This window comes from Somniosus microcephalus, chromosome 5, assembly GCF_052327205.1.
Source record: "Somniosus microcephalus isolate GS21.2 chromosome 5, FLI_Smic_1.0, whole genome shotgun sequence".
In the NCBI taxonomy this organism is placed as follows: Eukaryota; Metazoa; Chordata; class Chondrichthyes; order Squaliformes; family Somniosidae; genus Somniosus; species Somniosus microcephalus.
This window is the reverse complement of record NC_140991.1, coordinates 9,351,732-9,376,462: the sequence shown is the minus strand read 5'-3', so window position 1 is coordinate 9,376,462 and position 24,731 is coordinate 9,351,732. Positions and strand designations below refer to the sequence as shown.

The window sequence follows — 24,731 nt, the reverse complement described above, 5'->3', positions numbered from 1 at the left end:
TTTCAGGAGATGGTTTTATTCCTGTTCCTGGCTGGGGTGGAGATCGCCTTTACAGAAGGTAAGTACTGTAGAAAATATAGGGACAGAGTGATCTCCTGGACGAGTTTCGATCGCCTAGATGGGTCGGAGAGGAATTTCCCAGATTTTTTCTCCCAAATTGGCCATTGGGTTTTTTATCTGGTTTTTCGCCTCTCGCGGGAGATCACATGGGTTCGGGTGAGATGGAGAGTGATAGTAGATTGGCGGTTAGGATCAGATCATCCATGATCTTATTGAATGGTGGAGCAGGCTCGAGGGGCCGATTGGCCTACTCCTGCTCCTATTTCTTATGTTCTTATCCCTTCACCCCTTCATTCATTATCTTGTTTCTGTTTAGGGCATGCGTGCAGAGGTCGAAGGTTACCAGCCACTCTTTGATAACCTGGAGAGTGAGCTGAGCAAAGCGAAGGTGGTGAACGAGCGGATGATTCGCAGTCACAGTGAGCGAGACGTGGACCTGGATCGGTACCGGGAGTGTGTACAGCAACTCCTGGAGCACTGGCAGGGGATCCAGGGCCAGATCGATACCCGTTCCCGCGAGCTGGAACAGTTGGGACGGCAGCTCAACTATTACCGCGAGGCTTACGATTGGCTGATCCAGTGGATTCAGGGCACTAAGGAACTTCAGGAGAAGATCCAGGCTGTGCCAATCAGGGACAGCAGCAGCCTGAAACAGCAACTGCAGCAAGAGCGGGTAATGGGCACTGTGGTAATGGGGACTGTCCCAGGGGAGCGGGTAATGGGGACTGTCCCAGGGGAGCGGGTAATGGGGACTGTCCCAGGGGAGCGGGTAATGGGGACTGTCCCAGGGGAGCGGGTAATGGGGACTGTGGTAATGGGGACTGTCCCAGGGGAGCGGGTAATGGGGACTGTCCCAGGGGAGCGGGTAATGGGGACTGTCCCAGGGGAGCGGGTAATGGGGACTGTCCCAGGGGAGCGGGTAATGGGGACTGGCCCAGGGGAGCGGGTAATGGGGACTGCGGTAATGGGGACTGTCCCAGGGGAGCGGGTAATGGGGACTGTGGTAATGGGGACTGTCCCAGGGGAGCGGGTAATGGGGACTGTCCCAGGGGAGCGGGAAATGGGGACTGTCCCAGGGGAGCGGGTAATGGGGACTGTCCCAGGGGAGCGGGTAATGGGGACTGTCCCAGGGGAGCGGGTAATGGGGACTGTCCCAGGGGAGCGGGTAATGGGGACTGTGGTAATGGGGACTGTCCCAGGGGAGCGGGTAATGGGGACTGTGGTAATGGGGACTGCCCCAGGGGAGCGGGTAATGGGGACTGTCCCAGGGGAGCGGGTAATGGGGACTGTGGTAATGGGGACTGTCCCAGGGGAGCGGGTAATGGGGACTGTCCCAGGGGAGCGGGAAATGGGGACTGTCCCAGGGGAGCGGGAAATGGGGACTGTCCCAGGGGAGCGGGAAATGGGGACTGTCCCAGGGGAGCGGGTAATGGGGACTGTCCCAGGGGAGCGGGTAATGGGGACTGTCCCAGGGGAGCGGGTAATGGGGACTGTCCCAGGGGAGCGGGTAATGGGGACTGTGGTAATGGGGACTGTCCCAGGGGAGCGGGTAATGGGGACTGTGGTAATGGGGACTGCCCCAGGGGAGCGGGTAATGGGGACTGTCCCAGGGGAGCGGGTAATGGGGACTGTCCCAGGGGAGCGGGTAATGGGGACTGTCCCAGGGGAGCGGGTAATGGGGACTGTGGTAATGGGGACTGTCCCAGGGGAGCGGGTAATGGGGACTGTGGTAATGGGGACTGTCCCAGGGGAGCGGGTAATGGGGACTGCCCCAGGGGAGCGGGTAATGGGGACTGTCCCAGGGGAGCGGGTAATGGGGACTGTCCCAGGGGAGCGGGTAATGGGGACTGTCCCAGGGGAGCGGGTAATGGGGACTGTCCCAGGGGAGCGGGTAATGGGGACTGGCCCAGGGGAGCGGGTAATGGGCACTGCGGTAATGGGGACTGTCCCAGGGGAGCGGGGACCCAGGGGAGCGGGTAATGGGGACTGGCCCAGGGGAGCGGGTAATGGGGACTGTCCCAGGGGAGCGGGTAATGGGGACTGTCCCAGGGGAGCAGGTAATGGGGACTGTCCCAGGGGAGCGGGTAATGGGGACTGGCCCAGGGGAGCGGGTAATGGGGACTGTCCTAGGGGAGCGGGTAATGGGGACTGGCCCAGGGGAGCGGGTAATGGGGACTGTCCCAGGGGAGCGGGTAATGGGGACTGTCCCAGGGGAGCGGGTAATGGGGACTGTCCCAGGGGAGCGGGTAATGGGGACTGTCCCAGGGGAGTGGGTAATGGGGACTGCCCCAGGGGAGCGGGGACCCAGGGGAGCGGGTAATGGGGACTGTCCCAGGGGAGCGGGTAACGGGCACTGGGGGAATGGGTCTGGGGGAGCGGGGAGTGGGGACTGGCCCCACTGCCTTCTGTATCTCTGAGCTCCGCTAACCCAGGTATTGTTGATTTTACAGAAAGTCTTGCAGGAAGTTGAGAAGAACAGAGAGAAGGTGGATGAATGTGAGAAGTTTGCCAAGCAATACATTGATGCCATCAAGGTAACAAGACAGAAATAACACAACGGTAATCGGTACAGGCCCTGATCTCTGACACACTCAGACACACACACTAACACACTCACTGACACACTCACAAAGGAACTGTGTGTGTACATTCATATAGACAAATATACACAGACCTGGGTATATGAACACATACAGTGCACGAGGGGCACAAACATGCACATGTAATTACACACAGAAAAAGATGGGTACAGAGAGACAGGTACACACACACAGTGATACAGGTACACACACACACTCTGATACAGGTACACACACACACACACACACACACTGATACAGGTACACACACACACTGATACAGACACACACACACACACACTGATACAGGTACACACACACACTGATACAGGTACACACACACACTGATACAGGTACACACACACACTGATACAGGTACACACACACTCTGATACAGGTACACACACACTCTGATACAGGTACACACACACTCTGATACAGGTACACACACACTCTGATACAGGTACACACACACTGATACAGGTACACACACACACACTGATACAGGTACACACACACAGTGATACAGGTACACACACACACTGATACAGACACACACACACACACACTGATACAGGTACACACACACACTGATACAGGTACACACACACACTGATACAGGTACACACACGCACACTGATACAGGTACACACACACTCTGATACAGGTACACACACACTCTGATACAGGTACACACACACTCTGATACAGGTACACACACACACTGATACAGGTACACACACACACTGATACAGGTACACACACACTCTGATACAGGTACACACACACAGTGATACAGGTACACACACACACTGATACAGACACACACACACACACACTGATACAGGTACACACACACACTGATACAGGTACACACACACACTGATACAGGTACACACACGCACACTGATACAGGTACACACACGCACACTGATACAGGTACACACACACTCTGATACAGGTACACACACACTCTGATACAGGTACACACACACACTGATACAGGTACACACACACACTGATACAGGTACACACACACTCTGATACAGGTACACAAACACACTCTGATACAGGTACACACACACACTCTGATACAGGTACACACACACTCTGATACAGGTACACACACACTCTGATACAGGTACACACACACACTGATACAGGTACACACACACACTGATACAGGTACACACACACACACACGGATACAGGTACACACACACTGATACAGGTACACACACACACACTGATACAGGTACACACACACTCTGATACAGGTACACACACACACACACTGATACAGGTACACACACACACACACTGATACAGGTACACACACTCTGATACAGGTACACACACACACTGATACAGGCACACACACACTCTGATACAGGTACACACACACACTCTGATACAGGTACACACACACTCTGTTACAGGTACACACACACACTGATACAGGTACACACACACACACTGACACAGGCACACACACACACTGATACAGGTACACACACACACTGATACAGGTACACACACACTCTGATACAGGTACACACACACAGTGATACAGGTACACACACACACACTGATACAGGTACACACACACTCTGATACAGGTACACACACTCTGATACAGGTACACACACACTCTGATACAGGTACACACACACACTGATACAGGTACACACACACACTGATACAGGTACACACACACTCTGATACAGGTACACAAACACACTCTGATACAGGTACACACACACACTCTGATACAGGTACACACACACTCTGATACAGGTACACACACACTCTGATACAGGTACACACACACACTGATACAGGTACACACACACACTGATACAGGTACACACACACACACACGGATACAGGTACACACACACTGATACAGGTACACACACACACACTGATACAGGTACACACACACTCTGATACAGGTACACACACACACACACTGATACAGGTACACACACACACACACTGATACAGGTACACACACTCTGATACAGGTACACACACACACTGATACAGGCACACACACACTCTGATACAGGTACACACACACACTCTGATACAGGTACACACACACTCTGTTACAGGTACACACACACACTGATACAGGTACACACACACACACTGACACAGGCACACACACACACTGATACAGGTACACACACACACTGATACAGGTACACACACACTCTGATACAGGTACACACACACAGTGATACAGGTACACACACACACACTGATACAGGTACACACACACTCTGATACAGGTACACACACTCTGATACAGGTACACACACACAGTGATACAGGTACACACACACTCTGATACAGGTACACACACACAGTGATACAGGCACACACACACACTGATACAGGTCCACACACACTCTGATACAGGTACACACACACACTGATACAGGTACACACACACACTGATACAGGTACACACACACACTGATACAGGTACACACACACACTGATACAGGTACACACACACTCTGATACAGGCACACACACACTCTGATACAGGCACACACACACACTGATACAGGTACACACACACACTGATACAGGTCCACACACACACTGATACAGGTACACACACACACTGATACAGGTCCACACACACTCTGATACAGGTACACACACACACTGATACAGGTACACACACACACTGATACAGGTACACACACACACTGATACAGGTACACACACACTCTGATACAGGCACACACACACACTGATACAGGTACACACACACTGATACAGGTACACACACACACTGATACAGGTACACACACACTCTGATACAGGCACACACACACTGATACAGGTACACACACACATACTGATACAGGTACACACACACACTGATACAGGTACACACACACACTGATACAGGTACACACACACACTGATACAGGTACACACACACACTCTCTGATACAGGTACACACACACAGTGATACAGGCACACACACACACTGATACAGGTCCACACACACTCTGATACAGGTACACACACACACTGATACAGGTACACACACACACTGATACAGGTACACACACACTCTGATACAGGTACACACACACACTGATACAGGTACACACACACACTGATACAGGTACACACACACTCTGATACAGGCACACACACACACTGATACAGGTACACACACACTGATACAGGTACACACACACACTGATACAGGTACACACACACTCTGATACAGGCACACACACACTGATACAGGTACACACACACACACTGATACAGGTACACACACACTCTGATAGAGGTACACACACACTCTGATACAGGTACACACACACTCTGATACAGGTACACACACCCACTCTGATACAGGTACACACACACACTGATACAGGTACACACACACACAGTGATACAGGTACACACACACAGTGATACAGGTACACACACACAGTGATACAGGTACACACACACAGTGATACAAGTACACACACACTCTGATAGAGGTACACACACACACACACACACATCCTGCATGTAGGGCCTAGGAATCGAGCGATAGATCGGAGGGGCAGATGCTGGTTTTGTTACTGGGTGTACAGAGGATGTTGATAATCCTGGTGCGATGTGTTTTGTGTCTCAGGACTATGAGTTGCAGCTGGTGACCTACAAAGCTCAGATTGAACCTGTCGCATCTCCAGTGAAGAAACAGAAAGTGGTGTCAGCCTCAGACACCGTCATCCAGGAGGTAGGAGTCCGTGCCACCTTTACTATGCCCATAACCAGTCCGCTATCTGCCCCAGTGCTCCTGCCCATGAGTGGCAGGCAGTGAGCTGATGCAGGACCAGGAAGGTCTGTAGTGCCTAGGCCTCTGGTTGGTGACTGAACAGCCAGTTTGTCTCAGTCAGGAGTGGACCAGTTACTGGCTGGGATTCTCTGGAAGCCAAGTGTGGTGGTGGCTGGACAGATGCAGGGAGCTGGGCGTCCCTCGTTCACACCTGGGCATCCCTCGCCCGCACCTGGGCTTACCTGCCCGCACCTGGATGTCCCCTCTCGCACCTGGGCGTCCCCCTCTCGCACCTGGGCGTCCCCCTCTCGCACCTGGGCTTACCTGCCCGCACCTGAGCGCCCCTCGCCCACACCTGGGCGTCCCACTCTCGCACCTGGGCTAACCTGCCCACACCTGGGCGTCCCTCGCCCGCACCTGGGCGTCCCCCACTCGCACCTGAGCTTACCTGCCCGCACCTGGGCTTACCTGCCAACACCTGGGCGTCCCCCTCTCGCACCTGGGCGTCCCTCGCTCGTACCTGGGCGTCCCTCGCTCACACCTGGGCGTCCCTCGCTCGCACCTGGGCGTCCTTTGCCTCCCACCTGGGCATCCCTCGCCCGCTCCTGGGCATCCGTCGCCCGCAACTGGGTGTCCCCCTCTCGCACCTGGGCGCCCTGCTGTCACACCTGGGCTTACCTGCTTGCACCTGGGCGTCCCCCTCTCGCACCTGGGCATCCCCCTCTCGCAACTGGGCGTCCCTCACTGGCACCTGGGCGTTCCCCTCTCGCACCTGGGCTTACCTGCCCGCACCTGGGCTTACCTGCCCACACCTGGGCATCTCCCTCTCGCACCTGGGTGTCCCTCGCTCACACCTGGGCGTCCCTCGCTCTCACCTGGTCATCCCCCTCTCGCAACTGGGCGCCCCTCGCCCGCACCTGGGTAACCCCACTCGCACCTGGGCTTACCTGCCCGCACCTGGGCGTCCCTCGCCCGCAGCTGGGCATCCCTCGCCCGCACCTGGGCATCCCTCGCCCGCACCTGGGCTTACCTGCCCGCACCTGGGCGTCCCTCACCTGCACCTGCGATTACCTGCCCGCACCTGGGTGTCCCCCTCTCGCACCTGGGCGTCCCCCTCTCGCACCTGGGCGTCCCCCTCTCGCACCTGGGCGTCCCTCGCTCCCACCTGGGCGTCCCTCGCTCGCACCTGGGCGTCCCTCGCTCGCACCTGAGTGTCCCTCGCTCGCACCGGTGCATCTCTCGCTCACACCTGGGCGTCCCTTGCTGGCACCTGGGCGTCCCTCGCTCGCACCTGGGCGTCCCTCGCTCGCACCTGGGCGTCCTTCGCTCGCACCCGGGCGGCCCTCGCTCACACCTGGGCGTCCCTCGCTCGCACCTGGGCGTCCCCCTCTCGCACTTGGGTGTCCCTAGTCTTGGGTATGATGAAGACTGCCTAATCTATCTGGACTTGGGACAATTGCTGGTCCATAGCCTGTATTTGCCACCATCACACGGACTGCAGTGGGTCAAGGAGAAAGCCCATCACCTCCTCAGGACACTGGGCATGAGCAACAACTTGCGTACTTGCCAGTGTCACCATGCCCGGGACCTGCAGCCCTTCCCTCACTTAATGTATTGCCCATCCCCCTGTTATCCCGAGGATATTAATGCCCACGCCCACTGCCAGGTGGGATGGGAGTTTGCAATCGGGAAATTGCGGCGCTGAACTTGCCCATTCCTGATCCCGATTTGCCTGCCGCCAGCTCCAGCCGGTCTTGGCAACGGGCGGACAGAGTGGGTGCTGGGGCTTCGTACACACTTCATCTTTTGGTGCTCGGTGTCGCGCAGCAGGACCAGCGGTTCCTAAAGGGCCGCTGCAGGCCGCTCACAGGCTGAACCTTGACGCTCTTTAACCAGTGCCCTTCCTGGCCCCATGAAGAGCTTTGCGTTTTCGCCCTGCGATCGCGCCCCCTCCCCCCGCGATCGCGCCCCCTCCCCCCGTGATCGCGCCCCCTCCCCCCGTGATTGCTCCCCTCCCCCGCGATCGCTCCCCTCCCCCTGCAATCGCACCGCTTCCCCTCTCCCGCGAATGCGCCCCCTCCCCCGCGATCGCGGTCCCTCCCCCGCGATCGTGGCCCCTCCCCCCACGATCGCGCCCCCCCACGATCGCGCCCCTCCCCCGCGATCGCGCCCCATACCCCCGCGATCGCACTCCCCTCCCCCGCTATCGCTCCCCTCCCCTGCGATCGCGTCCCTCCCCCGCAATCACGCCCCCTCCCCCCACAATCACACCCCTCCCCCGCAATCGCATCTGCTTCCCCTCGATCGCGCCCCCTCCCCCGCGATCAGTGACCAGGTGGTGGTTTTTACAACAATCTGGCCACAAATCAGCAGATTTACTGAATTTAATTTCACAACTTGCCCTTAGGGGCACTTACACAGATCCTCGGACACAGTCAGAACTGAGCCCAAGTCCACTGGAGAGAGTCAGTGACTGGTGGTCTGAGTGAGTCAGTGACCGGTGGTCTGAGTGGGTCAGTGACCGGTGGTCTGAGTGGGTCAGTGACCGGTGGTCTGAGTGAGTCAGTGACCGGTGGTCTGAGTGAGTCAGTGACCGGTGGTCTGAGTGAGTCAGTGACCGGTGGTCTGAGGGTCAGTTACCGGTGGTCTGAGTGAGTCAGTGACCGGTGGTCTGAGTGAGTCAGTGACCGGTGGTCTGAGTGAGTCAGTGACCGGTGGTCTGAGTGAGTCAGTGACCGGTGGTCTGAGTGAGTCGGTGACCGGTGGTCTGAGTGAGTCGGTGACCGGAGGTCTGAGTGAGTCGGTGACCGGTGGTCTGTGTGAGTCGGTGACCGGTGGACTGAGAGTCAGTGACCGGTGGTCTGAGTGAGTCAGTGACCGGTGGTCTGAGTGACTCAGTGACCGGTGGTCTGAGTGACTCAGTGACCGGTGGTCTGAGTGAGTCGGTGACCGGTGGTCTGAGTGAGTCGGTGACCAGTGGTCTGAGTGAGTCAGTGACCGGTGGTCTGAGGGTCAGTGACCGGTGGTCTGAGTGAGTCAGTGACCGGTGGTCTGAGGATCAGTGACCAGTGGTCTGAGTGAGTCAGTGACCGGTGGTCTGAGTGAGTCAGTGACCGGTGGTCTGAGTGAGTCAGTGACCGGTGGTCTGAGGGTCAGTGACCGGTGGCCTGAGTGAGTCAGTGACCGGTGGTCTGAGGGTCAGTCACCAGTGGTCTGAGTGAGTCAGTGACCGGTGGCCTGAGTGAGGCAGTGACCGGTGGTCTGAGTGAGTCAGTGACCGGTGGTCTGAGGGTCAGTGACCGGTGGTCTGAGTGAGTCAGTGACCGGTGGTCTGAGTGTTGGTGACCGGTGGTCTGAGTGAGTCAGTGACCGGTGGTCTGAGGGTCAGTGACTGGTGGTCTGAGTGAGTCAGTGACCGGTGGTCTGAGGGTCAGTGACCGGTGGTCTGAGTGAGTCAGTGACCAGTGGCCTGCGTGAGTCAGTGACCGGTGGTCTGAGTGAGTCAGTGACCGGTGGTCTGAGTGAGTCAGTGACCGGTGTTCTGAGGGTCAGTGACCGGTGGTCTGAGTGAGTCAGTGACCGGTGGTCTGAGGGTCAGTGACCAGTGGTCTGAGTGAGTCAGTGACCGGTGGCCTGAGTGAGTCAGTGACCGGTGGTCTGAGGGTCAGTGACCGGTGGTCTGAGTGAGTCAGTGACCGGTGGTCTGAGTGTTGGTGACCGGTGGTCTGAGTGAGTCAGTGACCGGTGGTCTGAGGGTCAGTGACTGGTGGTCTGAGTGAGTCAGTGACCGGCGGTCTGAGTGAGTCAGTGACCGGTGGTCTGAGTGAGTCAGTGACCGGTGGTCTGAGTGAGTCAGTGACCGGTGGTCTGAGTGAGTCAGTGACCGGTGGTCTGAGTGAATCAGTGACCGGTGGTCTGAGTGAGTCAGTGACCGGTGGTCTGAGTGAGTCAGTGACCGGTGGTCTGAGTGAGTCAGTGACCGGTGGTCTGAGTGAGTCAGTGACCGGTGGTCTGAGGGTCAGTGACCAGTGGTCTGAGTGAGTCAGTGACCAGTGGTCTGAGTGAGTCAGTGACCGGTGGTCTGAGTGGGTCAGTGACCGGTGGTCTGAGTGAGTCAGTGACCGGTGGTCTGAGTGAGTCAGTGACCGGTGGTCTGAGGGTCAGTGACCGGTGGTCTGAGTGAGTCAGTGACCGGTGGTCTGAGTGTTGGTGACCGGTGGTCTGAGTGAGTCAGTGAGTGGCGGCCTGAGTGAATCAGTGACCGGTGGTCTGAGTGAGTCAGTGACCGGTGGTCTGAGTGAGTCAGTGAGTGGTGGCCTGAGTGAATCAGTGACTGGTGGTCTGAGTGAGTCAGTGACCGGTGGTCTGAGTGAGTCAGTGACCAGTGGTCTGAGTGAGTCAGTGACCAGTGGCCTGAGTGAGTCAGTGACCGGTGGTCTGAGTGAGTCAGTGACCGGTGGTCTGAGTGAGACAGTGACCGGTGGTCTGAGTGAGTCAGTGACCGGTGGTCTGAGGGTCAGTGACCGGTGGCCTGAGTGAGTCACTGAATGGTGGCCTGAGTGAGTCAGTGACCGGTGGTCTGAGTGAGTCAGTGACCGGTGGTCTGAGTTAGAGATGTCGGGGAACATAGGGTCTGATGAAAGGGAGGAACTGAAAGAAATCAGTATTTGTAGGGAAATGGCAAACATTCAAAGATTGCATGGACGAACCACAGAATTTTTTCATTCCTGTTTGGCATAAAAATAAAGCAAAAAAAGAGACTCAACCGTGGCTAACAAGGGAAATTAGGGATAGCATAAGATCCAAGGAGAGGACCTATAAATTGGCCAGAAAAAGCAGTAATCCTGAGGATTGGGAGCAGTTTAGGATTCAGTAAAGGAAGACAAAGGGATTAATTAAGAGGGGGAAAATAGAGTATGAGAGTAAGCTTGCAGGGAACATAAAAACTGACTGTAAAAGCTTCTATAGATATGTGAAGAGAAAAAGATTGGTGAAGTCAAGCGTAGGTCCCTTGCAGTCAGAATCAGGGGAATTTATAATGGGGAACAAAGAAATGGCTGACCAACTAAATACATATTTTGGTTCTGTCATCACAAAGGAGGACACAAATAACCTCCCAGAGATGTCGGGGAACATAGGGTCTAATGAGAGGGAGGAACTGAAAGAAATCAGTATTTGTAGGGAAATTGACGGGATTGAAGGCTGATAAATCCCCAGGGCCTGATAATCTACATGCTAGGATACTTAAGGAAGTGGCCCTAGAAATAGTAGATGCATTGCTGGTCATCTTCCAGAACTCGATAGACTCTGGGACAGCTCCCATGGATTGGAGGGTAGCTAATGTTACCCCACTATTCAAAAAAGGTATTAGAGAGAAAACAGGGAATTACAGACCGGTAAGCCTGACATCGGTAGTGGGGAAAATGCTAGAGTCCATTATAAAAGATGTAATAGCAGAGCACTTGGAAAACAGTGACAGGATCGGACAAAGTCAACATGGATTTACAAAAGGTAAATCGTGCTTGACTAATCTACTGGAATTTTTTGAGGATGTAACTGGTAAAATAGATAAGGGAGAACCAGTGGATGTGGTGTATTTGGACTTTCAGAAGGCTTTCGATAAGGTCCCGCATAAGAGATTAGTGTGTAAAGCTAAGGCACATGGGATTGGGGGCAAGGTATTGACTTGGATAGAGAACTGGTTGGCAGACAGAAAGCAAAGAGTTGGAATAAACGGGTCTTTTTCCGAGTGGCAGGCAGTGACTAGTGGGGTACCGCAGGGATCGGTCCTTGGGCCCCAGCTATTCACAATATATATTAATGATCTAGACAAGGGAACTAGATGTAATATCTCCAAATTTGCAGACGACACAAAGCTGGGTGGGCGTGTGTGCTGTGAGGAGGATGCCGAGAAACTCCAGGATGATTTGGACAGGTTGGGTGATTGGGCAAAAGCATGGCAGATGCAATATAACGTGGATAAATGTGAGGTTATCCACTTTGGTAGCAAAAACAGGAAGGCAGATTATTATCTAAATGGCAATAGATTGGGAGAAGGGGAAGCGCAACGAGACCTGGGTGCCCTTGTGCACCAGTCGCTGAAGGTAAGCATGCAGGTGCAGCAGGCGGTTAAGAAGGCAAATGGTATGTTGGCCTTCGTAGCGAGAGGGTTCGAGTACAGGAACAAGGATGTCTTGCTACAGTTGAACAGGGCCTTGGTGAGACCACATCTTGAGTATTGTGTGCAGTTTTGGTTGCCTTATCTGAGGAAGGATGTTTTTGCATGGAAGGAATTCAGTGAAGATTCACCAGGCTGATACCTGGGATGGCAGGAATGACGTATGAGGAGAGATTGGGTCAATTGGGCTTGTACTCGCTGGAGTTTAGAAGAATGAGAGGGGATCTCATTGAAACTTATAAAATTCTGACAGGACTGGACAGACTAGATGCAGGAAGGATGTTCCCGATGGTCGGGGAGTCCAGAACCAGGGGTCACAGTCTAAGGATAAGGGGTAAGCCATTTAGGACAGAAATGAGGAGGAATTTCTTCACCCAGAGAGTGGTGAACCTGTGGAATTCTCTACCACAGAAGGCAGTAGAGGCCAATACATTAAATATATTCAAGAAGGAGTTGGATATATTTCTTAAGGCTAAAGGGATCAAGGGGTATGGGGAGAAAGCAGGGACAGGGTACTGAACTTGGATGATCAGCCATGATCGCATTGAATGGCGGAGCAGGCTCGAGGGGCCGAATGGCCTACTCCTGCTCCTATCTTCTATGTGATGCGCTATCAATTACTCATAAAAGACTGAGAGTTAAGAGAGTAACTAAAGGCTTTTATTAACAAAAGAATGAAGGTCTGCCTCGAGTGGTCGACCGGTCCAGAAATACAAAGGGCTGGGGAGCAGTCACCTTTATACTAGGACTTGTGGGAGGAGTCAGCCGAGGCATGTCCAGGCATGTACACAGTGGAATACAAACAGTGGTTTACCACATTCACCCCTTGTTTAAAATTGAGTCCGGCGGGGTGAAGTGTATTAAAAGTTAGTGTATTGGAGTCTCTCCGGAGGTCTTGTCTGCTGCTGTGATCGGCGTGGCGACGGCAGGGGTAGTGGAGCTTCCAGCGTCGAGTCCTGCGTGGGCTGTGGCACAGGCGTGTCGTCCTCGTAGATGTCGAGCGGGTCGCGGGGCCCAGGCCTGCCATCTGCTGGGGCTGGATATCGGATCGTGGGGGGGGGTGGTAGTGAGTAGTGGGTTACTGCGGCCCCTGAGGGTGCAAGGTCTCTTATGGAGACTGTGTCCTCCCGCCCGTCCGGGTATGCAATGTAAGCATACTGGGGGTTGGCGTGGAGGAGGTCGACCCTCTCGACCAGGGGGTCCGTTTTATGGGTCCTCACGTGCCTTCTCAGTAGGACCGGCCCTGGGGACGTCAGCCATGGCGGTAGCGATGTCCCCGATGTGGACTTCCTTGGGAAGACAAACATTTTCTCATGAGGGGTGGCGTTAGTGGCAGTGCAGAGCAGTGACCGAATAGAGTGGAGCGCATCGGGGAGCACATCCTGCCAGCGGGAGGTTGGAAGGCCCCTAGACTTTAAAGCTAGCAGGGCGGCCTTCCACACTGTCGCATTTTCTCTTTCCACTTGTCCGTTCCCCCGGGGGTTGTAACTGGTGGTCCTGCTTGTGGCAATACCCCTAGTTAGCAGGTACTGACGGAGTTCGTCGCTCATAAACGATGAGCCCCGGTCGCTATGGATATAGCTGGGGAAACCGAACAGGGTGAAGAGGTCGTTCAGACATTTAATGACCGTGGATTATCATGCAAAATTAAGGCTCATGGAATTGGGGGCAAAGTATTAACGTGGATAGAGAACTGGCTGGCGGATAGAAAACAGAGAGTTGGAATAAACGGCTCGTTTTCGGAGTGGCAGGCAGTGACCAGCGGGGTGCCGCAAGGATCTGTCCTGGGACCCCAGCTGTTCACAATATATATAAATGATCTGGATCAGGGAATTGGATGCAATATTTCCAAATTCGCTGACGACACTAAACTAGGAGGAGGGGTGGGCTCTGATGAGGATGTCAGGAGGCTACAGTGCGATTTGGACAGGTTGGGGGAATGGGCGGATACGTGGCAGATGCACTATAATGTGGATAAATGCGAGGTTATCCACTTTGGGGGTAAAAACAGGAGGGTAGATTATTATCTAAATGGCAATAGATTGGGAGATGGGGAAGTGCAGAGGGACCTGGGTGTTCTTGTGCACCAGTCACTGAAGGAGAGCATGCAGGTGCAACAGGCGATTAAGAGGGCAAATGGTATGTTGGCCTTCATATCAAGGGGGTTCGAGTATAGGAATAGGGATACCTTACTACAGCTGTACAAGGTGCTGGTGAGACCGCATCTGGAGTATTGTGTACAGTTTTGGTCGCCCCATCTGCGGAAGGATGTTCTTGCCATGGAAAGAGTGCAACGGCAATTCACCAGGCTGATACCTGGAATGGCGGGAATGACCTACGAAGAGAGATTAAATAGTTTGGGCTTGTACTCACTGGAGTTTAGAAGATTGAGAGGGGATCTCATCGAAACATATAAAATTATGGCAGGCCTGGACAGGCTGAATTCAGAGAGAATGTTTCCAATGGCCGGGGAGCACAGAACCAGGGGCCACAGTCTAAAAATAGCGGGCAAATCATTTAAAACAGAGATGAGGAAGAATTTCTTCACTCAAAGAGTGGTGAGCCTGTGGAATTCCCTGCCACAGAGGGCTGTGAAGGCTAATTCAATAAATATTTTCAAGAGAGAATTGGAATTGGATATATTTCTGAAGGCTAAGGGGATTAAGGGTTACGGAGAAAAGGCGGGGACGGGGTACTGAACTGGTAAGATCAGCTATGATCTCAGACGAAGATCAGCCATGATCTCATTGAATGGCGGAGCAGGCTCGAAGGGCCGAATGGCCTACTCCTGTTCCTATCTCTATGTTTCTATGTTTCATGTCCGGGCAGGGGATGGCGAACGGGAAACGGGAGTACTCATCAATAATATTGAGGAAGTACACATTGCGGTCGGAGGAGGGGAGAGGCCCTTTAAAATCAACGCTCAGGCGCTCGAAGGGGCGAGTGGCTTTTATCAGGTGGGCCCTGTCTGGTCTATAAAAGTGCGGTTTGCACTCAGCGCAGACTTGGCAGTTCCTGGTCATGGTCCTGACCTCCTCAATAGAGTAAGGCAGGTTGCGGGCCTTGATGAAGTGGAAGAACCTGGTGACCCCCGGGTGGCAGAGGTCATTGTGGAGGGCCCGCAGTCTATCGATCTGCGCGCTGGCGCAGGTGCCACGCGATAGCGCATCCGGGGGTTCATTGAGCTTCCCGGGCCAGTACAAGATCTCGTAATTGTAGGTGGAAAGTTCGATTCTCCACCTCAAGATCTTGTCATTTTTGATTTTGCCCCTCTGCTTGTTGTTAAACATGAAAGCAACTGAACATTGGTCAGTGAGCAGGGTAAATCGTTTTCCGGCCAGGTAGTGCCTCCAATGACGCACAGCCTCCACAATCGCCTGGGCCTCCTTCTCAACAGCGGAGTGTCTGGTCTCCGGGCCTTGGAGGGTTCATGAGAAGAAGGCCACGGGTCTCCCCGTCTGATTGAGGGTAGCGGCCAGGGCAAAGTCGGACGCGTCGCTTTCCACCTGGAAGGGGATGGATTCGTCCACTGCGTGCATGGTGGCTTTGGCAATGTCTTCCTTGATACGGTGGAAGGCTAAGCGGGCCTCTGCCGTCAAGGGAAAAGAGGTGGACTTGATCAGCGGATGGGCCTTGTCCGCATAGTAGGGGACCCACTGGGCATAATAGGAGAAAAACCCTAGGCACCTCTTCAGGGGCTTGAGGCAGTGGGGCAGTGGGAGTTCCATAAGGGGACGCATCCGGTCGGGGTCGGGGCCGATGACTCCGTGTTCCACAACACAGCCAAGGATGGCGAGGCGGTTTGTGCGGAATATGCACTTCTCCTTGTTATATGTCAGGTTCAGGAGTTGGGCGGTGCGGAGGAATTTTTCGAGGTTTGCGTCATGGTCCTGCAAGTCACGGCCGCAGATGGTCACATTGTCCAGATATGGGAAAGTGGCCTGCAACGCATTTTGATCTACCATCCAGTCCATCTCCCTTTGGAAGACGGAGACCCCGTTGGTGACGCCAAAGGGAACCCTAAGGAAGTGGTAGAGGCGGCCGTTTGCCTCAAAGGCAGTATACTGGCGGTCCTCAGGGCGGATAGGGAGCTGGTGGTACGCTGATTTCAGGTCAATGGTCGAGAAGACGCGGTACTGCGCGATCTGGTTGACCATATCAGCTATGCGGGGGAGTGGGTAGGCATCCAGCAGGGTGTAGCGATTTATTGTCTGGCTGTAGTCGATGACCAGGCGCTGCTTCTCGCCGGTCTTAACGACCACAACCTGGGCTCGCCAGGGGCTGGTGCTGCCCTCAATAATCCCTTCCTTCAGGAGCCGCTCCACTTCGGTTTTAATGAAAACCCTGTCCCCGGCACTGTATCGCCTGCTCTTTGTGGCGATGGGCTTACAGTCGGGGGTGAGGTTAGCAAACAGTGGTGGGGGGTGACTCTGAGTGTGGAGAGGTTGCACCTGGTGCGCGGCAGGCAATTTGGGAGCTGCTGGCTGCGGACTGTGAGTGGGGGTAGGGGTCCACCGTACGCCATCGTAACACTTTTAAGGTGGCACTGAAAATCTAACCCCAGCAGGACGGCAGCGCAGAGGTCGGGCAGGACCAGAAGTTTAAAATGATCGTACACGGTCCCGTCTACTACGAGTGTCACTACGCAGTAGCCGCCGATGTCTGCCGACTGGGACTCGGAGGCCATAGAAATCCGCTGGTGCGCAGGCAGGACTGGGAGAGAGCAACGCCGCACCGTGTCGGGGTGGATGAAGCTCTCCGTGCTCCCAGAGTCAAAAAGGCAGATTGTATCGTGGCCATTTACCTTAATGTCCATTATGGAACTGGCCAGCTGGTGCGGTCTCGCTTGGTCCAGTGTAACGGATGCCAGCGTAGGGGTCGGTGTGTCGCTGCGGGTATCAGATGAGGCGGTGATGGGGGCCTGCTGCGTTCCGGCTGTCGTCCAAGATGGCGGCGTCCATGATCCCCATGTGGCTGGAGGCGTCCAAAATGGCTGCTGTACCGGTGGTTCGCACATGGCCGGGGAGGCCCAAGATGGCAGCCCGCATGGCCCACACGCGGCGCTGCTGGGGTTCGGGGTGGCTTTGGCCCTGCAGACGTTAGCGTAGTGTCCCTTCTTCCCGCAGCCCGAGCAGATCGCGTTTTTCGCCGGGCAGCGCGCTCTGGGGTGTTTTGCCTGGCCACAGAAGTAGCATTTCTGGCCTTGGGGCACTGCTGTCTGGCCTTGGGACACTGCTGCGGTAGTTGGGCCGTTGCTGGGGTGTGGCTGGGGTGGCACGGCGCTATGAGGCGGTCCTACCGTGTCCCAGGCTGTCATTCCCCGCGGCGTCCACGGTGCAGAGGAGTAGGCATCCATGCCCCGGTAGGCTGCATCCAATGATAGTGCGAGTTCAGAGGCCTTGTTGAGGTCGAGGTCACTCTGCTCCAACAGTCGCTGTCGGGTGTAATTGGATCTGTGGCCCGCTACAAAAGCGTCCCGGATAAGTTCCTCTGTGTACACGGCGGCCTTTACATCCTTACAACCACAGGCCCGGCCAAGCACAGACAGTGCCTGAAGGTATTCCACGGTCGATTCCCCAGGTTGTTGTTTACGACTCCCCAGAAGGTGCCTGGCGTACACTTCGTTCACTGGGCGCGTGTACTGGTCCTTGAGGAGCTTGATAGCGTCCGCGTACGAGGTCGCGTCTTGGATGACCGAGTACACTCGGTGGTTCACTTTGGAGGTCAGGACATCCAGTTTGTCCTCGTCCGATTTGATTGCTGCAGAGGCGGTCAGGAATTTTTCGAAACACTTAAGCCAGTGAGTAAACTTGGTGGATGAGTCCGCCTCCCGATGATCTAAGTCCAGGCATGCTGGTGTGAGGATCTTCTCCATTATAAAAATTTTGTTTAATAAAATTGATGCGCTATCAATTACTCATAAAAGACTGAGAGTTAAGAGAGTAACTAAAGGCTTTTATTAACAAAAGAATGAAGGTCTGCCTCGAGTGGTCGACCGGTCCAGAATACAAAGGGGCTGGGGAGCAGTCACCTTTATACTAGGACTTGTGGGAGGAGTCAGCCGAGGCATGTCCAGGCATGTACACAGTGGAATACAAACAGTGGTTTACCACACTATGTTTCTATGGTCTGAGTGAGTCAGTGACCAGTGGTCTAAGGGTCAGTGACCGGTGGTCTGAGGGTCAGTGACCGGTGGTCTGAGGGTCAGTGACCGGTGGTCTGAGGGTCAGTGACCGGTGGTCTGAGGGTCAGTGACCGGTGGCCTGAGGGTCGGTGACCGGTGGTCTGAGTGAGTCAGTGACCAGCGGTCTGAGGGTCAGTGACCGGCGGTCTGAGGGTCAGTGACCGGTGGTATGTGGGTCAGTGGCACTAATTGGGTCTGTGCTTCTTTTGCAGTATGTGGACCTGCGGACGCGCTACATTGAGCTGATGACTTTGTCCAGCCAGTACATCAAGTTCATCACAGTCAACATCCACAGGCTGGAGAACGAGGAGGTGAGGCTTCGAGGGAGCTTGGGGTGAGGGGTCAGCGTGCAGTGTGAGGGGCCGGAATGCAGGCTGGGGGTCAGTGTCTGGGTGAGGGGTCGGAATGCGGGATGGGGGTCGGTGTCTGGGTGAGGGGTCGGCGGCTGGGTGAAGGGTCGGAATGCGGGATGGGGTTGGTGTCTGGGTGAGGGGTCGGAATGCGGGCTGGGGGCTCGGTGTCTGGGTGAGGGTTCAACGTGTGGGGTGAAGGGTCGGAATGCCGGCTCGGTGTCTGGGTGAGGGTTCAGCGTGTGGGGTGAAGGGTCGGAATGCAGGCTGGGGGCTCGGTGTCTGGGTGAAGGGTCGGAATGCGGGCTGGGGGCTTGGTGTCTGGGTGAGGGTTCAGCGTGTGGGGTGAAGGGTCGGAATGCGGGCTGGGGGCTCGGTGTCTGGGTGAAGGGTCGGAATGCGGGCTGGGGGCTTGGTGTCTGGGTGAGGGTTCAGCGTGTGGGGTGAAGGGTCGGAATGCGGGCTGGGGGCTCGGTGTCTGGGTGAGGGTTCAGCGTGTGGGGTGAAGGGTCGGAATGCGGGCTGGGGGCTCGGTGTCTGGGTGAGGGGTCGGAATGCGGGCTGGGGGCTCGGTGTCTGGGTGAGGGTTCAGCATGTGGGGTGAAGGGTCGGAATGCGGGATGGGGCTCGGTGTCTGGGTGAGGGTTCAGCGTGTGGGGTGAAGGGTCGGAATGCGGGCTGGGGGCTCGGTGTCTGGGTGAGGGTTCAGCGTGTGGGGTGAAGGGTCGGAATGCGGGATGGGGCTCGGTGTCTGGGTGAGGGTTCAGCGTGTGGGGTGAGGGATCGACGTGACTGGTACTATCAAAAGTACAATGAATCCAGGTTTAAGTGAAAGGCAGAGTACGAGGATGAGAAAGACAGTCTAATCTATCAGAAAATAACTCCCTTCAGCTCACGCTTTAGTAATCATCTTCAAAGGAGTTGGTGCATCACCGGAGAGAATGTCACTGAATAAAAACTCAACATGAAGAAACGCAGCTATCAAACACAATCCGCCTCAACATAGATGTTACACACAGCTGATGTTCTCCCCTCCCCTAATCTTTGATTACATTGGAAACAAGTGAATCTCTCTTCCATGATGCACTCATTCCCATAGCATGCTCAGAGATCATACGCGAGAGTAATGAAGCGCGCGTGCAAGAGGATGATGCGAGAAAGATGGGTGAAACGTGCGAGCGATGGTGTGCAAGGGAGCTGTAGTGTGTGAGAGCGAGGAGGTGGGGTGTTTGAGGGGGATGGAATGTGTGAGGGGGGTGGCGTGTGCGATCGATGGTGTTCGAGGAGGGTGGAGCATGCAAGGGGACGTGGAGTGTGCGAGGGGCGTGGAGTGTGCGAGGGGCGTGGAGTGTGCGAGGAGGATGCAGCGTGCGAAGGGGATTGATCGGGAGGGGAAGCAAGTGTGCGAGGAGAATGGCGTGTGCGAGGGGGAGTGTATGAGAGAGAGTGGGAGTTCGAGGGGATGGAGAGAGTGATTGAGGGGGAGCATACGAGGGGAGGGAGCAAATGTGATGGGGAGTTTGCGATGGGAGCATGTGAGGGGATGAAGCGAGCGTGCAAGGGGATGGAGTGAGTGAGGGAGGGGGAGCAAGTGTGTGAGGGGGAGTGCGAGGGGGAGTGAGCGTTCGAGGGGATGGAGCGAGTGAACAAGGGGGAGCGTGTGAGGGGATGGAGCAAGTGTGCGAGGGGAGCGTGCAAGGGGATGGAGTGAGTGTGAAGAGGGCGTGCAAGGGGATTGAGCAAGGGGGAGCGTGCGAGGGGATGATGCGAGGGGGGAGCAAGTGTTTGAGAGGATGGAGTGGGTGTGCGAGTGGGAGCGAGTGTGCAAGGTGAGCGTGCAAGGGGGAGTGAGTGTTCGAGAGGATGGAGCAAAGTGTGCGAGGGGGAGTGAGGTGCGTGAGGGGGAGTGTGAGGGGAGAGGGAGTTCGAGGGGATGGAGCGAGTGTGCATGAGGGGGAGCGTGCAATGGGATTGAGCGATGTGTGCGAGGGTGAGCGAGCGAGGGGGTGGAGCGAGTGTGCGTGGGGAGGGGGCGAGGGGATGTGTGATGCGAGGGGGAGTGAGCATTCGAGGGGATGGAGTGGGTGTGCGAGTGGGAGCGAGTGTGCAAGGTGAGCGTGCAAGGGGGAGTGAGTGTTCGAGAGGATGGAGCAAGTGTGCGAGGGGGAGTGAGTGCGTGAGGGGGGGAGTGTGAGGGGGAGAGGGAGTTCGAGGGGATGGAGCGAGTGTGCATGAGGGGAGCGTGCAATGGGATTGAGCGAGTGTGCGAGGGTGAGCGAGCGAGGGGGGTGGAGCGAGTGTGCGTGGGGAGGGGGCGAGGGGATGTGTGATGCGAGGGGGAGTGAGCATTCGAGGGGATGGAGCGAGTGTGCGAGGGGGAGTGTGCAAGGGAGAGTGAGTGTTCGAGAGGATGGAGCGAGTGTGTGTGAGGGGGAGCGTGCGAGGGGATGGGGCAAGGGGGTGTGTGAATGTGCGAGTGGGAGCAAGTGTTCGAGAGGATGGAGTGGGTGTGCGAGTGGGAGTGAGTGTGCAAGGGGAGGTGTGTGAAGGGGGTGAGTGTTCAAATGGATGGAGCGAGTGTGCAAGGGGGAGTGAGTGTTTGAGAGGATGGAGCAAGTGTGCAAGGGGGAGCGAGTGCATGAGGGGTAGTGCAAGGGAGAGTGAGGGTTCGAGAGGATGGAGCGAGTGTGCGAGGGGGAGCGTGCAAGAGGATGGAGCAAGTGTGCGAATGGCAGTGAGCATTCGAGGGGATGGAGCGAGTGTGCAAGGAATTGTGTGCGAGGGGCAGTGTGCGTTTGAGGGGATGGAGTGAGTGTGCGAGGGGGAGTGTGAGGGAGAGTGAATGTTCGAGAGGATAGAGCGATGTGTGCAAGGGGGAGTGTGCGAGGGGATGGAGCGAATGAAAGGGGATGATGTGAGGGGGGTGAGTGGTAGTGTGCGAGGGGGAGTGAGTGTTCGAGGGGATGGAGTGAGTGTTCGAGGGGATGGAGCGAGTGTTCGAGGGGATGGACGAGTGTGCGAGTGGTAGTGTGCGAGGGGGAGTGGGCATTCGAGGTGATGGAGCGAGCGTGTGAGTGGGAGGGAATGTGTGCGGGGGGAGTGAACATTCAAGGGGATGGAGCGAGTGTGCAAGGAGTTGTGTGTGAGGGGGAGTGTGCGTTCGAGGGGATGGAGCGAGTGCGAGGTAGAGCGTGCGAGGGAATGGAGGGAGTGCAAGGGGAATGGAGCGAGTGTGCAAGGGGGGAGCAAGTGTGAGGGCAAGTGTGAGGGGGAGTGAGCATTTGAGGGGTGGAGCAAGTGTGCGAGGGGATGGAGTGAGTGTACAAGGGGGAGCGAGTGTGCGAGTGGGAGTGAGCGTTAGTGGCGATGGAATGAGTGTGTGAGGGGATGGAAAGTGTGCGCGAGGGGGAGTGTGCAAGGGGATTGGGCGAGTGTACAAGGGGGAGCAAGTGTGTGAGCGGGAGTGTGCAAGGGGGAGTGCGCCTTTGAGGGGGTGGAGTGAGTGTGCGAGGGGGAGCATGCGAGGTGATGGAGCGAGTGTACGATTGGGAGTGAGTGTACGAGCGGGGAGCAAGTGTGCAAGGGGGAGTGTGCGTTCGCGGGGGATGGAACAAGTGTGCGAGGGGGGCGTGTGCTGTGGAGTAAGTGTTCGAGAGGATGGTGCGAATGTGCGAGAGGATTGTGCGAGTGGAGTGTGCAAGGGGATGGAGTGAGTGTACAAGGGGGAGCAAGTGTGCGAGGGGGAGTGAGCGACGAGGGGATGGAGCAAGCGTGCGAGGAGGAGCATGTGTGCGAGGGGGAGTGAGTGCGCGAGGGTGAATGAACGTTCGAGGGGATGGAGCAAGTGTGCGAGGGGGAGAGAGCGTTTGAATGGATGGAGCGAGTGTGCAAGGGGGAGCAAGTCTGTGAGGGGGAGTGAGTGTTAGAGGGGATGGAGCGAGTGTGCAAGGGGGAGCTTGTGAGGGGATGGAGTGAGTGTACGAGGGGGAGCGAGAGTGCCTGAGGGAGAGTGAGCGTTCGAGGTGATGGAGCGAATGTGTGAGGGGGAGCGTGCGAGGAGTTAGAGCGAGTTTACAAGGGGGAGCAAGTGTGTGAGGGGGAGTGAGTGCGCAAGGGTGAATGAGCGTTCGAGGGGCTGGCGCGAGTGTGTGATGGGGAGCAAGTGCGTGAGGGGTAGTTTGCAAGGGGGGAGCAATTGTGCGTGGGGGGAGCGTGTGCGAGGGGGTGAGTGTGCGTGGGGGAGCGTGTGCGAGAGGGTGAGTGTGCGTGGGGGAGCATGTGCGAGGGGGGTGATTGTGCGTGGGGGAGCGTGTGCGAGAGGGTGAGTGTGCGTGGGGGAGCGTGTGCGAGAGGGTGAGTGTGCGTGGGGGAGCATGTGCGAGGGGGTGAGTGTGCGTGGGGGAGCATGTGCGAGGGGGGTGAGTGTGCGTGGGGGAGCGTGTGCGAGGGGGTGAGTGTGCGTGGGGGGAGCGTGTGCGAGGGGGTGTGAGTGTGCGTGGGGGAGCGTGTGCGAGGGGGTGAGTGTGTGAGGGGAGTGAGCGTTCGAGGGGATGGAGCAAGTGTGCGAGTGGGAGTGTGCAAGGGGTAGTGAGTGTTCGAGAGGATGCAGCGAGTGCGAGGGGGAGTGTGCGAGGGGAGCGAGCATGTGAGGAGATGGAGTGAGTGTACAGGAGGAGCAAGAGCGTGAGGGGGAGTGTGCAAGGGGGAGTGAGTGTTCAAGGGGATGGAGCGAATGTGTGAGGGGGAGGGAGCATTCGAGGGGATGGAGTGAATGTGCGAGGGGATGGAGCGAGTGTGCGAGGGGATGGAGCGAGTGTTCAAGGGCAAGCGAAGTGCGTGAGGGGGAGTGTGCGAGGTGGAGTGAGCGTTCAAGGGGATGGAGCGAGTGTGTGAGGGGGGACAGAGCGTTCGAGTGGATGGAGCGAGTGTGCGAGGGGGAGCAAGTCTGTGAGGGGGAGTGAGTGCGCGAGGGGGAGTGAGCGTTCAAGGGGATGGAGCGAGTGTACAAGGGGGAGCAAGTGCGTGAGGGGGAGTGTGTGAGATGGAGTGAGCATTCAAGGGGATGGAGCAAGTGTGAGAGAGGGAGCAAGTGTGCAAGGGGGAGTGAGTGCGTGAGGGGGAGTGAGCGTTCGAGGGGTTGCAGTGAGTGTGCAAGGGGGAGCGTGCGAGGGGTTGGAGCGAGTGTGCAAGGGGGCGCGTGCGGGGGGATGGAGTGAGTGTACGAGGGGGAGGGGGAGTGAGCGTTCAAGGGGATGGAGTGAGTGTGCAAAGGGGAGTGAGTGTGCAAGGGGGAGCGTGCGAGGAGATAGAGCGAGTGCACGAGGGGGGTGAGCATTCAAGGGGATAGAGCAAGTGTACGAGGGGATAAAGCAAGTATGCGGGGGGAGTGAATGTGCGAGAGGAAGCGAGTGTGCAAGGGGGCAAGTGTGCGAAGGGAAGCGAGTGTGCGAGGGGGAAGTGAGCGTGCAAGGAGATGTAGCGAGTGCGTGAGGGGGAGCACGTGTGCGAGGGGCAAGTGTGCCAGACTGGAACAACGGTTTCAGTGTTTTTGAGCTGGCTTATTTTTTT

General features: G+C 56.2%; 2 protein-coding genes across 2 annotated transcripts in view; one reads left to right on the top strand and one right to left on the bottom strand.

The window, feature by feature from the left end:
- LOC147116865 (plectin-like) overlaps window positions 1–19,151 on the top strand; it is a 36,029-nt gene extending 16,878 nt beyond the window's left edge. The window contains exons 6-9 of the mRNA XM_085987180.1: window positions 377–733; window positions 2,511–2,594; window positions 6,308–6,412; window positions 19,026–19,151. Of these exons, the coding sequence (XP_085843306.1) occupies window positions 377–733; window positions 2,511–2,594; window positions 6,308–6,412; window positions 19,026–19,151 (672 nt within the window). The remainder of the gene's footprint in view (window positions 1–376; window positions 734–2,510; window positions 2,595–6,307; window positions 6,413–19,025) is intronic.
- Window positions 1–24,731, bottom strand: part of LOC147116864 (transmembrane protein 276-like) — a 79,864-nt gene that overhangs the window by 48,682 nt on the left and 6,451 nt on the right. The window lies entirely within an intron of this gene.